Source organism: Rhododendron vialii, chromosome 7a, assembly GCF_030253575.1.
Source record: "Rhododendron vialii isolate Sample 1 chromosome 7a, ASM3025357v1".
NCBI classification, from domain to species: domain Eukaryota; kingdom Viridiplantae; phylum Streptophyta; class Magnoliopsida; order Ericales; family Ericaceae; genus Rhododendron; species Rhododendron vialii.
This window is the reverse complement of record NC_080563.1, coordinates 41,038,081-41,054,691: the sequence shown is the minus strand read 5'-3', so window position 1 is coordinate 41,054,691 and position 16,611 is coordinate 41,038,081. Positions and strand designations below refer to the sequence as shown.

The 16,611-nt window shown below is 38.2% G+C and overlaps 1 protein-coding gene, 1 long non-coding RNA gene and 1 pseudogene across 2 annotated transcripts; 1 reads left to right on the top strand and 2 right to left on the bottom strand.

Moving 5' to 3' along the window:
* Nucleotides 1–338: 338 nt before the first annotated feature.
* On the bottom strand, nucleotides 339–3,620 carry LOC131334480 (uncharacterized). The gene is made up of 2 exons (XR_009202168.1): nucleotides 3,341–3,620; nucleotides 339–608 (listed from the first exon to the last, which is right to left on the bottom strand). It is a non-coding gene; the product is annotated as an uncharacterized LOC131334480 (long non-coding RNA).
* A 2,558-nt stretch (nucleotides 3,621–6,178) lies between these two features.
* Nucleotides 6,179–7,792, bottom strand: LOC131334479 (SKP1-like protein 1B; annotated as a pseudogene).
* A 3,880-nt stretch (nucleotides 7,793–11,672) lies between these two features.
* Nucleotides 11,673–15,420, top strand: LOC131334476 (uncharacterized). Its single transcript, XM_058369510.1, has 5 exons — nucleotides 11,673–11,936; nucleotides 13,253–13,293; nucleotides 14,880–14,948; nucleotides 15,036–15,095; nucleotides 15,199–15,420. Exons 1-5 carry the CDS (start codon nucleotides 11,819–11,821, stop codon nucleotides 15,274–15,276), a joined length of 366 nt encoding a protein of 121 aa, XP_058225493.1. The 5' UTR covers nucleotides 11,673–11,818; the 3' UTR covers nucleotides 15,277–15,420.
* Nucleotides 15,421–16,611: the final 1,191 nt, after the last annotated feature.

Genomic DNA, 16,611 nt, shown 5'->3' with positions numbered 1-16,611 from the left:
TTGGTTGGTAACTCCAGAGTATGGAAATTGAATCTAACAAAGGCCAAATGCTGTAAATCTTGGAGTCGCTTCAAATTCATCTGATCGGCGACTCCAAAGTATTGAAATTAGTCGAGAAGCGCAAGATGTGCTTATCAAAAGAAAAAAATGTTTGACTGATGCAAAAATGTTGGCACTATTCACATCTCTTTCTCCCATGAAAAGAGCAAGTCATCTACAAGTCTGTCACGCCCTCGATTTTCAACTAAAATAATAATATATTTTATACAACAAAAGTCTTTTTCTCAACTATATTTACCATTAAATGTCAAGCCAAATCCAAACAAAGAATCGAAGTCTCTTCTTCTTCTTCTCTCTAAATTTTTTTTTTTAAAACATAAAGTCTCCCAAACGTATTCCATTTAAAGGGCTTCACAATAATTAAAGAGAGGAGTTTATACATAGCATTACATATGTTCAAACAAAAGGTACAACATTCAATTGCGGGTAAAGTACACAGCGTGAATTAGACTAGATGAAAAACAACTCCTTAATGATCCCAATGAAGCTCTCAAGAGACGTCTCAATGTGCACTCCATGCAATCCAAGCTAAGTGTCATGGCGAGTACCTGAAAGGATAGGGTGAGCTACACTAGCTCGTAGAGATATCCATACCCAAATTATATGCAAAAGTGAAGACAGACATCAAGGAAAAACATTTTCCAAAAGCATATTTGTTTTGTCAAAAAGTGGAACACAAACAAAACCATACTCATGTAGAAAAGAATATTTAACGCCAATTTGCAAATACTGACACTCTCAACTACACATGCACCCACTTCTATCTTAAATAAACTCAGGTTCATTCCCAAACTCAAAACATACTCCTACGTTTTCATTCCAGTGACTGAGAGACAACTCCGGATTCTTAAACCAACCAATTTGTCTTTCTTACCCCACCTCACTAGTCACATTTGCATCTAAGTTGACACACTACACACAAAGAAGTGAAATTCAATGTGCACAAAGACATTAACCTCAATGTGTCATCAAAGAACTCACACATCCACCCAATTTAATCTTTTCAAACTTAAGTTTTATAGTGTCCTCCCTCGTGTCACTTTCTATTCTGTCTTTTCGTTTTCCTCTCGTCATCAACAAGTGTAAATTATCCACCTATCCGTACATGCATACCGTTCAGTCAAATCTCGAGTTTACCATTATAAGTTTAAACTACAATACCAATGTAACTCTTTCACAATAGATACTATCACATCTAGGCATCAAACTTAACACGTTTCCATACCAAATAAATTACCACACCAATCCCAATTTATCAAGCCAATAAAATTTAGGAAGAAAGCAAGCATCGACACTTCAAACCATCTAGGACACCAACTCGGGTTAAAAGTTCATAGTTTCTCACATGAGCACTTCGTTCCACCAAAATTTCACATTCTAAGTCAACATACCAATACTCACAACCTTCTGTATTTCCACCCCTTGCGTTACAGTAAACATCACCCAATGGTTAAGTTTCGGCATTTCCACCACTTGCGTTGCCGTCTGCATTACCACCCCTTGCGTAGCAGTAAATACAACCCAATAGTTGGGTTTCTGCGTTACCACCCCTTGCGTTGTAGTACTTCCCCAGTACAACCCTTGGACTACAATCAATTTATCTCATCAATCAGATAACATCAACATCAAACGCTTTTTCCCAGTCTCGATGTACCACAAAACACATCGATCAAACCAACTCAAAGAATAACTATGCATAAATAATACCATCTTCACGATTATAACAATAAGAACACCCCAAGTCCAACTCTTTCATGTAGTAAATCCACCACATATCTTCATCAATTAAATAACATTAACACCAAGGCATTCGCTAGCATATCCACACATCAATACACATGACACTTTAATCATGCCAAACATCAAGAAGTTCACACACACACATACTCTCACACACCTTTTACTTAGATTCTGGGCTTACCATTACCAATATCATTTTATGTTATCACGTTTCTATTTTTAAAGACTTGGATATACCTTAGGTTCTTGAACGACCACTTTCTCTTTACCGATTCATTTACTAAAACATGCCCTTTTAACAAAATCAACTTTTCAAGTCTCTTAAATTGAACCCACATACCAAAACACGCACACTAAACCAACCCCATGGATACTGCACATAAAGAAGAAAAACTGTTTATTTTTCTCTAAGTATCAAACATCGATGTCAATACACCAACAATGCACATCTCTTATACACCACAAGTTCTCTTTAATCCAACACCTAATCATCTAAATCAATCCATTATATCCCCACATGTCAAATTGGCAAGGTTAATCCTTTACATTAGACTATATCCAATTAAACAACGCTAATTCAAGGACGACACTTAACCCATTGAAAAGTATACTTCTTTTTCTTCGATCCGTAGGTCATACATCAAAAACGGAGTTCGGATAACCTTACTATGGCCTTGCGATTATAGCTCAGCGTAGCAGTGAAACTGGTGCAAAGCAGAATTTGGGTCAGTTTTGGATGCAAATCTGTTATCGCTCGGACATACCCATGATGCATGGGATGTTTCGTTGGAAAGCTTTATATATCTAGTTTCTAACAAAACAAACGGTGCATCATTTCGAGTCCCGAGCTAGAAGTTATGGCCATTTTACCAAGTCCGCCGGTGCTGTCAGATTCTACGCGGAAATAAGTAAAATTGATTGAAAAATCATAACTCTCTCATCTTAAACCCAAAAATAGTGAAACTAAAGCCAAAAGTTGCACCACGACAAGCCCTACACTCAGTAAAAATACCAGGTTCAGAAACAAGAGGAGATTAACCCAACAATCAAAAGAAAAATAGTTTCGCAACCATTTTCGCACCTATCAACCAACCCAGCTTTAGAAATTCACCAAAAATTGTACACTTAACCAAATTAATTGATTCCAACGCCAATCTCTTCTTAACTTAAATATGCACCTCCTGTAAAAGACCCAAAGCCACCCAAAATGTTCGTCATGCCCAGAAAGTTAAAAGAAGGCAGCCACGCACAGATTCGCACATCCAGCAAACAGCCCGTATTCAAAAATTCATAACTAATTGTGTGATTATCGGTTTTGCATGATCTTGGTACCGAAATCTTCGTATTGAAACGTTCTTTAACAGTTATGAAGACACTAAAAATTGATTCCTAACAGAAGGGCCCCCAAAAGGCAGATTACCAGAACCCACGAAATTTTCAGCATACAATGGGTTTATTCAAGACTCAAATAGATGATCAAACTTGATTCTTGTACATCTAACCAACACTTAAGCATGTAAAGAAGGTAGGAGATCCCTACCTCGAAGGTTAGAAGCTTGCCCGAACATGGAGGAAACTTCGACGTGCTCCGATCATGAATTTTCTTGGATGGATAGGAAGCTCTCGTCGCGTAGAACAACTTTAATACTAGGGATTTTTTCAAAATCCCTTTCTATGGAGATGAAATCAAAGAGAGAAGTTTGGAGGAGAGGTGAGAGAGAGCCGGCCGGGAGAGTGGAGAGAGAGAGAGAGAAAGAAAAAAAAGGATTTGTCTTCTCTACACACACCCCCACCTATTTATACTAGCACCAACACTAATCACACTCACACCCCTCCAGTAACAACTTTACCACATTGACCCCAAATCTCATATTCACACATATTTCACATTTCATAGTATAATTTCGCATTAAAATTATTAAAATAAATACGGGTCTCTACAAAGTCACTACTGGATGAATACACTGTTCAATTCCTAGAATTGGGCTTGTTTGATAACCTAAATTCAGCACTTAATACTGAATCAATTAAGTAATAAGTGATTCAGTAGGTTTGATAACCACATTTCATATTACTTAACAAATTAAGTACCACTTAAAATATAGGCTAAAAAGTTAAAAAAAATTAAGTAGCTTTGAGCTACTTAATTCTGACTGAATTTTTGTGTACTTACATTCAACCGTCATACCACCACCACAACCACTTCCACCAACACCTCCACCACTCCACCACCACCACTCCTCCTCCACCACATCACCACTCCCTCCACTACCACCACCACGCCCACGAACTCCACCACCACCACTTCCTCCACTACCACCACCACCACCAGCTCCACCACCACCACATCACCACCACCAGCTGCACCACTCCACCACCACCACAACTCCACCACAACCACCATCACTACACCACCACCACCACCGCTCCTACCACCACCACCACCGTTCCACCACTCCACCACCATCACCACAACCACCACTCCCCCACCACTACGATCACTACACCACCACCACCACTCCACCACCGCCACCACCACTTCCTCCACTACCGCCACCAGCTCCACCACTCCACCACCACCACATCACCACCACCACTACCATCATTACACCACCACACACCACCGCTCCTTCCACCACTCCACCACCATCACCACCACCGCCACTCCACCACCACTACCACCATTACACCACCACCACCACTCCACCACCACCACTACCAGCACTTCTACTACCTCCACCACTCCCCCACCACCACTCCACCACCATTACCAAAAGTATATTGTGACCGTTAGTAAATTAAGATAGAATTGGAACAAAATTAATTCATCATTTTTTTAATTCAGTACTTAATATATTTATCAAACAGCTTTTCAGCTTAAAAATTTCAGCATTCAGTTTTCAGTACTTAATTTTTCAGCTTTCAGTTTCAGTTTTCAGTTTTATCAAACAGCCCGGGCTTGTTTGATAACCTAAATTCAGCACTTAATACTGAATCAATTAAGTAATAAGTGATTCAGTAGGTTTGATAACCACATTTCATATTACTTAACAAATTAAGTACCACTTAAAATATAGGCTAAAAAGTTAAAAAAAATTAAGTAGCTTTGAGCTACTTAATTCTGATTGAATTTTTGTGTACTTACATTCAACCATCGTACCACCACCACAACCACTTCCACCAACACCTCCACCACTTCACCACCACCACTCCTCCTCCACCACATCACCACCACCACCACTCCCTCCATTACCACCACCACCACCACATCACCACCACCAACTCCACCACCACCACTTCCTCCACTACCACCACCACCAGCAGCTCCACCACCACCACATCACCACCACCAGCTCCACCACTCCACCACCACCACAACTCCACCACAACCACCATCACTACACCACCACCACCATCGCTCCTACCACCACCACCACCGCTCCACCACTCCACCACCATCACCACCACCGCCACTCCCCCACCACTACCATCACTACACCACCACCACCACTCCACCACCACCACCACTTCCTCCACTACCACCACCAGCTCACCCACTCCACCACCACCACCACCACCACCACCACCACTACCATCATTACACCACCACACACCACCGCTCCTTCCGCCACTCCACCACCATCACCACCACCGCCACTCCACCACCACTACCACCATTACACCACCACCACCACTCCACCACCACCACTACCAGCACTCCTACTACCTCTACCACTCCCCCACCACCACTCCACCACCATTACCAAAAGTATATTGTGACCGTTAGTAAATTAAGATAGAATTGGAACAAAATTAATTCATCATTTTTTTAATTCAGTACTTAATATATTTATCAAACAGCTTTTCAGCTTAAAAATTTCAGCATTCAATTTTCAGTACTTAATTTTTCAGCTTTCAGTTTCAGTTTTCAGTTTTATCAAACAGCCCCTTAGTCACCAGCATTAACCAATAGTGATTGACTTATTCATGAGGGGTTGTGATTTCCTTATTCATGGAGTCACGCGATCTCGGTCGTCCATTTCAGCTTTGGACGGTCTAGATTTAAATGAAATATTTTCAAGGAAGAGAACTCTTGGAAAAGTTTCATTTAAATCCGAACCGTCTAAAGTCGAAACGGACGCGCGCGATTCATCTCCGTAAACAAACTATTCACAGAAGCTCCGTTAAAAAGATATTCTCTAACCAATATCATCAAAAGGAAAACAGACACAAAACCATGATGCGAGAAACGAAACATATGCTAGATTAACCCAATTAATCAAAAAAAAGTGATCAATGTAGATAACCATTCATATGTACTCAAGCCTAAATTAAAAGGTAAACTGACTGAAAAAAATGATGGTTCATCTTGGATCTGTCATTCAAAGGCCCAGGCGTTCTCCTTGCGGATCTCCTCCTCCTCATCTGGGGTAAATTCACCCGCAATGTTGAAAATTTTCCGGACTTCTTCAGGAGTTTTTCCCTTAATCATGTCTGCAACGGTTTGGCAGGTCAGATCCAACAAACCCTTGATGTCCAAAAAGTTGGCCGCCTGAGGGTTGGGGGAAAAGAATCAAGGTCAAGTATTTACAGTTATTTACACAATGTGAGAATTCTCGAGGGTGATATCTCAAGAGCACACTTCATAAAGCAGAAAACTAGTAGGTTTTCAGCTTTTGCATTGAAATCTTTCGTTCCTAAAAGGGTAAGAAAATGGCAACAAGAGAAAGGATGCCCAATTGGCATCTATTAAACAAATTCTTGGTGTGACCGGTTTTGCTCAACGGCGAGGTGTGGTCGTGGGGTTGGGGGGCGAGGATCGTGCGGTCTTCGATCGGTTCATTCCTGAATGTTCCGGTATGCCCAAACGGCGTCAGGGGGCTCGCGTTTGGCAAAGCTTTCAGGGGGTGACGACGTGACGGTGGCGTGCGGCTTTTGTGGCTGACGGCGGCGTTCATCGTTTTGGAGTCGGGTGGTTTGTTGCTGTCCGGTTCTGGTGTGCTAGTGGTGGTTGTGTTGGGGTTTTGGTGGCCGGCGTTTTGGTTTTGGGCGGCCGCTTAGGCAGATTGGTGGTGGGGTAGGGTTTGGTTGTGGCATTTGGGCTGGGCTTGGCCCATTTTTGTGTTGCAATGTTTTGATCTAGGTTTTAGACTCATTTAGGGTATATGGGCTTCGGCCTTTTTAGATGGGCTTTGTCCTAATTGAATGTCCTTTTATTGATTTCTTGTCAATCCTAGGTTTGGTTTTCAAATTGAGCAGAAGATTGTTCTGTAAACATGATGTTTTCTTACTCCTACTAGTCTGTCTCGTAACAATTTCAAGATTAATGAAATTTTTTTTGCTAGTCCGAAAAAAATTTCTATTAAACAAATTCAAAGTCGAAAAAGTAAAAATATGTCTCTCATTCTTAAAAATATACACCAAAGTTGAAAAAATTCAAATAAGACCGCAAGAAGACACATCCTTTTAGTGGTTTTTTTTTTTTTTTTGAACTTGTATTATTGGTCAACCATATCATGTTGATCTTTATGTATTTGTCATCTTAGAATTTTCAAATTTCGGTACATATTTTTTATTCTTCTGATTTCTCTCGTCTAGATGAATTATTAAAAAAAAACTTTTGAACAAAAAACAAATAAATTAGGCCATCCGGACACACGAAGAAAAGGCTGCAGTATAATTATCTTACCATAATCATGTTAAATAGAACGGGTTAATCAACATTCACGAACTGAGCATCGAAATTCTAGAGTTGATCATCGGTCGAAAGATCATCAGAATTAGGAGCTGCCGAGTCGGCATGCTTCTTGCAGTACTCGATCACCTTGGGCAGTATACCACTCGCGACATTCGGGAGCAGAACAACCCGGTCACCACAATCGTTCTCAATCCTGTCCTTGATCACCTTTGACTGGTAAGTGACAGCTTCGTCGACCTCGAAGGTCTCACCGTCCGAGCTCTTTAGGATGATCTTCTTCGACGAGGACATTGCTTTGTTGTTGTTTGCAAATTTGGGGAAGGGAAACCCTACTCCTATATGTTCGTAGAGGGAGAGGATGACGAGGGAAAAGAAGAAACAATAGAAAGCTAAGAGTAAGTTTATCAAAAGAGGTAAAATAGCTTTTTTTAAGCTATTTTACTTAAGCAAAATCCCCAAAATGAGTATTGCAACAGATTAGGTAAAAGTCTAGATAAAATCCATCCATGAATAGTGAATAGGTAAATATACCTAAGTACTATTCATCATGTGTATATTATTTTATTAATTATTTTCTTTCTCTCTCCCTCTCTCTCTCCCCATAAAAAAAATAACATAAAAGTAATAATATTTTAACAGAGAATATGTTGAATAGATAGTATTAATATAGTGTTGAAAGATATGTGAGTAGGTAAAATGAAAAAAAATACTACTGTTTACCCGCAGTTTTACCTAAGAACTGATAAACTTAAGAGGTGTGTTTCGGCAAAGTCGTGGGCTTCCTGTATTTATAGAGCTGGGAAATCTAACGTTCGAGAAATTTTTCAGTGTCGAGTGGGTATCACGTGGTGTCCGCTCGTGGTGTCCGCTCGGAGCATCCGAGCTGTCCATTTCAATTTAATTTTGGACGGTTTGGATTTGGAGAAAGAAAAAGGAGAAAGAATGAAGAGAGAGAGTATTTTAATCTGAGCCGTCCAATACTCTTTTAGATGGCTTGAATGTGCCCACCCAGATACCACGACACTGAAAAATTTCTCCTAGCTACGAATCCATACTAATGTGCACGTGTTCAAACAGAAAATATACTCCAGATTTGAATATAGATGTGACATCTATGTTTGAAAATGTGTAAACAATCGTTTGTTGTGTGTGAGGTTGATGTTTAGAGTACTGCTATGAGTACCGACCGGCCGTGCTGGGCCGTCTCCGGCCATTTGACGGCCGATCCGAGCCGTCCAAAAATTTTAAAATAAAAAACCGAGGGCCCTGACGTGAGAATCAACGGCATCCGAGGTGTGTAGAGTACTTGATCCGAGCACCCCTTTTTCGTGTATATACACTTATATATACACGAAAAAGGGATACTCGGATCAAGCATCCTAAACACCTCGGATGCCGTTTATTCCCAATCTAGGCTTCTCGGTTTTTTATTTTAAAATTTTTGGACGGCTCGGATCGGCCGTCCGGTGGCTGGAGACGGCCCGACACGGCCAATCGGTACGATTTCCCTCTCCGACTGCCGGTACCTATATCATTAGCCTGATGTTTTTTTTTTTTTTTGATCCGCTTAGCCTGATGTTTAATATGTGGAATCATGCGTATTTGATGATTTCGGCCACATTTATATTCAAATCTGTCCACAAATATTTATACGTAGCATTTTTAATGTAATCTGATGATTAATTATCTAATACTACCATATTAGGCCTAGTTCCACTTAACTTTTACTAAAGTTAACGTTTTGTCCTTATTTGATTTTTTTCGCGTTTGTTAATTTTGCGCCAATTTTTTGTTGATTATTGATTTGTCTTGACGAGACGAATCGGAAAAGTAAAAAAAAAAAAATTACCCAAATATTTTGGAAAATAATCACTTTTAAGTAAAAAATATTTTTTTTTTTAAAAATTGATTTTTTTTCCCTTAAAAGTGGTTATATCCTAAAATATTTGGGTAAAGTACAAAATTTTAACTTTTTCGATTCGTCTTGTCAAAACGAATAAACAATTCACTAAAAATTAGCACAAAATTAACAAACGCGAAAAAGTTAAGCGGAGCTAGGCCTTACTGTGTGACAAGGAAAAAAAGGTTGCATATGTGATGATATCACTCGAGGGACGACATCGTAATGACCACCCGAGAGGAGTAATTATTTACTGCCCCTTGGGCACAGCCATGTGGTGCCCTATGCCCCTTATTCTGCGCACATTGTTGTGGGATATACATATTTGGCCTTGGATCCCACTATATGTTGGTGGAGAATGGGCCAAAGGCACCACGTGGCTTTGTCCAAGGACTTTGAATTATTTTCCGGTGATGTGAAGTATAAACAACAAGCTCCTCTCCAATTACGATCTAGTCTTTGTAATTTTGCATATCATGGTATTAGCTTCTGAATTTTCCTCTGAATTGGGGAAATTAATGTTAGGGTTAGGGTTAGGGATTGGGGGCGAGATGGAGGGAATTAATCAACTATATTTACCGTCTACGTCAACAAAATTCGTTATCAATTTGATGAATTTGGACAGTAGGTGGTTAATTGAATAACGAAACAATAGTTTAGGTATAAAATTAAGGGAAATTTTTATAAATGGTCCCTCTAGTTTACATGAATTTTTATTTTCATCCCTCTAATATCAATTGCGTTACTTTTAGTCTTATAATTTGCATTCTGTCTCAATTTCGTCCCTCTCGATTACGGCGTTAATGAAACAAACGGAATTGGAGGACAAAATTGTCATTTCTCCTCACAGAAGGACTAAATTGAGATTTCATGCAAACTAGAGGGACTATTTCTATAATTTTGTTTTTTACTTTTGTTTTTGTAAATAAATTTAAAATACATCATATATAATATATTTCTCATCTTATTTTTATTGAATAATAAAAAATATGTTGAAATTTTATAAAGTTTTTATTATATTTATCACAAAAAATATGAGAAAATTCGAAAAACAACCCTTATGTTAATTGTCTTGGTCTTGTATTTTTTTTTTCAATTGAATTTTCACTATCGTTATTTTTTTTGTCACATGATTAAAAAGAAAAAGTTGTTCAGTAGTATTTAGAAATCTTGTAATTGTGTTTAATTAAGCAATGAAATACTATTAAATATTAAGAGATCAAATACATTAAAATATGGGTATAAGTGTATTTATTTTGAGACTTGCTCATAAGATCATTCATATATCAAATAAACACGGATTTTAAATTTTTTTTATTGGGTGAAAAAATAAGAAGATTATAAGAACATGATACAAAGACATTAGCTAAAGGGTTGATTTGTGCATTTTCTAATATTTTTGTAATGTGTAATAAAATATAAATTTTTCAATATAGTTTGATTACCCAATAAAAAATAATTCAGTTGTCAAGTACATTACTTATGGTCTTTTTTATTTTATTTGCAAAAAACGAAAGTAAAATGTAAAATTTTAAAAATAATCCCTCTAATTTGCATAAAATTTCAATTTGGTCTCTCTGTGAGAGAAAATGACAATTTTGCCCTTCAATTCCGTTTGTTTCATGGACGGCGTCAGGAAGAAGGACGAAATTGAGATAGAATGAAAACTATAGGGTTAAAATTGATACAATTAATAGTAGAGGGACGAAAATGAGAACTCGTGCAAACTAGAGGGATCATTTTTTAAAATTTCCCTAAAATTAAAGTTTACTAAAGTTCAGGATTAAAAAAAAAAAAGAAGATATTGAGATCAAAGTTTAAAGGATATTTTGAAATTTACCCTGAACAATGAAACGAAAACCCTAACCTTTACTGCCCGTTTGGATTGAGAGAAATCGTGAGAAAATAAAAGATTTGAGAACACTATTATTTAATGAGATGGCTAAAACAAATGAAAAAAGTGAGAGTGGTGCAAAAATAGTACGGAGTAAATGTTTATCGGTCCATTATTTTTCTCACCCTTTCTCACCACTTTTGGTGAGATTTGGGCAGAAACCCTGCCCCTTTCTTTTCTTCTCCTTTCTCACCATCCGAATGAGCTGTTAGGCTTTGTTTGGAACTTATAAAAAGTGAGTGAGAAAAAATGGAAGGAAAATTTTTTTATTCACAAAATTTAAATTTTTATTATTTTTTCTCCACTTTCTCTCCCATCCAAACAAATACGAAGTACTAGGAGGGAAATTTTTTTTAACTTTCCTTCTTTTTTTTTCTACCACTTTCCCTTATAAATAATTTCCAAACAAAGCCTATGGTGCCTCAATTTTGAACTCCACACAAAACCCTAAACCCCAATTTTCTTTCCCAACTTCTTCTTCTTCCTAAACACACATACACACAAGAGCGTGAATTTGGGGTGACCAATGGCGTATTGCCGCCAGCGTGATTTCATGTTCTGCGACCTATGTGGAACCATGCTATCTTTTGATAAGACCAAGTATGCCCGCTGCCCTCTCTGCAAATTCAAACGGAGTTATAAAGGTGTGTGTATATATATACACACACACTCATCCACCCTTTTCACTTCTTCTTGTTTTTATTTTTAGATTGTAAGATTGATCGATTCGTTATCCAGTGAACTGATTAAATTGTATTCCAGCGGTGGTTTAGTTCTTCGCATTAGCATCTGTGCTAGCTGTCATGGGTGAATGGATTTTTAATTATTCAGTTTTGTAAAGTAATTATATGTGTTTTGACCATAAAGAACTTTCTTAGATTTAGTTTTATTATCTTCTTTGAGGTAAATCAAAGGTTAGCTCAAGTGGTAAGGACGGCGGAGGTAAGTGCCTTACAAGCACAAATCTCCGGGTGGACTCCCCCTAAGATTAAATTTCTTGGGGTCCCGTAAGCGCAAGCGTGTGTGAAACAGCTGCACAAGGGGGCTCCACTTTGGTAAGGCAACCCGTTGCGGTTGGTTGGATCGGTTCTGAATTACAACTAAAAAATACTTCTTTTAGATATTTTGGTGTATAATATTGGTTGAACATGTGGGCTAATCGTTATCGGTCATACTTATTGAACCTTGTTGTATGGTTGGCTCACGATAGTCTAAGCTATGCATATTGAAGAACATACAAAAAGCAAAAAACAAATTTGGAAAGAAAACTTCTTAGATGGGCAGGCAAATATTACCATGTTTTGAGTTTCCCAGTATAGAGGCTGGGAAGTGTTTTGAGTTAAACCCCATTGGGTAAATATTATTTATGAATTGTGATCCTTTTGTTAAAAAAATCCCTAGTCTATTTTTAAATCATGACAGGTCAGTCGCTGTTGAAGTGAATCATGCATAAGGGTGTCAAACATTCCTAGAAAGATCTTGGCAGTAGGTTATGGGAATGATGTATATAAACCACTTGTACACCTCCGTTGGTGGCCAATACTTTTTAGATGCTTCTTCTCATAAGTAAAGTGACGTTTCCACTTGTTGGCCCCTCGTAATTTTCCAGGACTTAGTGAAAATATGTACACAACTTGAGCATTTGCTGACATTCTCCCTTGTTTTCGCTCCAATTGTCAATTTTCTATGGCAGTCTCGACGTTAGAGTTTCTTGTTTCTCTTTGCAGTGCTGTAGTGAAGTTATAGTTGGAGTTGAATTGTGAATTGTATACTATTGGGAAAACTTGAATATATGATGAACTATAGGTGCATTGTCGATCTCACCTTTCTGTTCTCATTCTGATTTATAGCATAACATTGTATTGTTGAAATCATAATTTTGCAAGAAGGGAAAGTTCTGGCTCGTGGCTATCCATCAGCTCTGAAATTAGTCTATTGACTACCTGTTACTTTTTTCCAGATATTGCTGGAAAAGAAATAACTTATTCTGCCACTTCTGAGGTATGGTTTCAATTGCTATTCTGCAAGTTCTTATGTGGGAAATTATCTTCATATGTGCATGGTGAAATTGCTTTTGGAACTTGAGAAAATGTGTACAAGCCATATGCACTGGTAGATATGGGAGGGTGGAACCAGGGGATACTGTTGTGAGGGGCAAACATAATGTGCACAGCATAATGCATATAGTGCTATGTGTCAGCTTGTGCAGGTAGGACTCCATGTGTGCAAGGCAGATTTTTTGAACAAATCGTTTATTGTTTTGGGGAAATTTTAATCGAATCATATCAAAAGTCACTCATCGATTCACATCATTGCTATTAGAGTAGTATTTGTTAAAAAGAAGTCGATGCTTTTGGATGTAATTACTTGTAGGAAATGAGATTTGGAGGTACCGGAAATATTTTACTGGAGTAGAAGCATAACAATTCTGCACGATTATTCAACAATTTGGGATTGTAAGCCAATCAATACAGAGAACTATGTATTGGGAACAGTGTTAGGCAGCCAACTAGTTGGACCCCTTTTCCACCGTAGTAGCGTCTAGTGAGAAAAGAAAACAGTGATTGAGAGATTCAGAAACATTAGAGCTAAAAGGGAACACCAATTAAGGTCCTTGTAGTTTGAGTTTAGGACTTCTATTATCTGTATTTAGTTTTGTGTGGTCTGTTTTAGCTCTAACTGATGCTTAGCAATCTGTGATGACAACCAAATCAAAAGTCAAATGAGAATGGAAAAACTTGAATGAAAAGGAATGGGATCAACAAATGTGAAGCTTAACGGTGGAAAGTAAATGATAAGGAATAAAATGGAAACTGACCTGTTTATTGACAGCTCCTCACAATGTGAAGTGAAGGCTACACAATCCTGAAGTCATGCAACAAACATTCTTTCCTCTACCACTAATTCACACCCCGTCACATGCATGCATATATTTGCTAAAAGATGTCCACCGTCAAGTTTTCATTAGTCGAGTTACATTTGAAGTAACTGTTTCCAAAAAAACAACTTTGGATGGGTAATTCCTCTCACTGAAACCTGACTCATCCACTTCCACAAATGAACTTTCATTAGTCGAGTTACATTTGAAGTAACTGTTTCCAAAAAAGCGACTTTGGATGGGTAATTCCTCTCACTGAAACCTGACTCATCCACTTCCACAAATGAACTATGATATCACTTGAAGGAAAACATCCCATTCTTGAATGCTTTCCTCTACTTCATAGTTATCTTATAGCGCATCTGTAGCTCCGACTTCTTTCCGTATGCTTTTATATTGCTGATAGTCTCATCTCCATCTTTGATGGACTTCTAACATGTGGAGGAGTTCAGTTTCCTTCTCTCTTGAACTCTACAAGTTGTGTCAATCTATTAGACTCTTTGAGGTAAATATTGTTGGGTGCATCGTTGCTGTCTAATGCATGCATAATCTTTATGTGAAATTGCTTAGCATAGATGTTGCATTTGGAAATCGGATTAATTCATGGTCAATGTTGTACTTTAGTTACCCTACTCACATTGGTTCAAGTGTCTTTGATATGAGCTTATATACCATATACTTACAGCGTGTCTATTTCTGTTGTTTCTAGGAAATTAAAAGGGAACTGGGCATAGTGTCAATGGATGAATTTCAGGAAGAGCAACAAAAGAAACAAATGGCAAGTGCATGTGTTTCAGTAAACCCCATGCATAATACTCTGTATGTAGACTATGTTAATTGTTTCCTGTTGTATTTGTATCAACAGGACCACAATGCAAAATGTACTAAATGCGGCCAAGTCGGACTCTATTACATTCCAAGACAGGTAATCCTTGACATACCTAATCGTTATTTGATTTTTCATAACATTCTTTCTTTGTGCCTCTGGTGGATCAGGCTAATACCTTTTACCCCCTTCCTCTCAACAGATCAGGTCAGCTGATGAAGGACAGACGCTTTTCTATGACTGCCCTAAATGTGGACATAGTTTTAATGAGAATTCATAAAAGCAAGAATATGAAAATGGTTTTCCTTTTGATCTCGACTTGGTAATTCAGTGTCAGTTTATTTTTGTTTATGGTTTTTCATTTTTGTGTTCCGCAACCGAATTCCTTTTCATGTAGGTTATATTGCGTTAGCTTCTCCCTCTCCATTTTTTTTCTGCTATTCTGCTTCATTCTTTGTTTCATGTTACTTTCTCTGTGTTTGGCTTTGTGAAGCCAATTCAGTTTAGTTTGCGCTTCGCTTACCATTCGGAATTGATTTAGACAAGGTTATTATGTTACTAGTTGGTTATGTAACCCGAGATTATGATATTTGGTATAACCCAACAACCGAGGTAATCTACTACGCAATTGAAAAACCATGCAAAAATCTCCGTCTTTTCTACCTGCGTTCGTTTCTTTATTGTTCTTTGAACGTTGTGATTTGCCCTTTTTATGTCATGCAGCCACATCCAATTTTCTTTTTCTTTTTGCTCCCTTGCCTTTTTTCATTTCCTTCTGAATCATGATGTCCAGGATTGCTTTTTATTTCCTTTTCCATCATGATGTCCAAATTAGTTTCAAATGCTTCATGTGATCTAAATAGAATTTTTTTTTTTTTTTTAATTTAACAAAGTGGTGGCCTTTTTTTTAAATGGACCCACGTACGAAGCACCAAATAAAACATTGCAAGGGCAAGAAGGGAAAACTGATGCCATGAAATTCTTTATGACATAATGTCTGATTTGATCAAATGGCCGGTTTCAATGCAAATAGTATGGATTATCCATCTTCATATTTAAAAGAAACATGTATAATCCATCTTAACATATGGAGGAGAATTTTATTTATTTTTTGATAAGCAAAAGGATAGGAGGGGGCAATCAACGTAGCAACTCTCCTTGGGCGTGACCATAGGAGCTCTCTACCCGTAGATGAAATGTCAAGTTCGAGCCATGGCACCACCTTGTGCACAATTGGCATAAGCTCCCCCCAATGGTCCGAAGATTCATCCACAGACGTGAGGCCAGGCCACCTATTGGGACTCGAACCCACGTCTCTGTCAAGAAGGTTAGTGAACTCTGCCAACTGGACTACGACCTCAGTGGTAGATGGAGGAGAATGGAGTAGTATTATTTTGGGGCGCTCTCTCTCTCTCCCCATACAGATTACGAGATTAGGTATATACATTAAAATCCTCCATTGTTTGATGTGAAACAAAACTGTTATCCATAAAATGACTTTTCGCCGACAGGCAAAACTGATAGTACTGCTATTTATCTAGGGAGAGCTGTTTTGGGCCTTTGGCCAATGGTAGGGGCCTCCTCCATTTGTCTCCTCCCCAGGTTTCCTCTCATA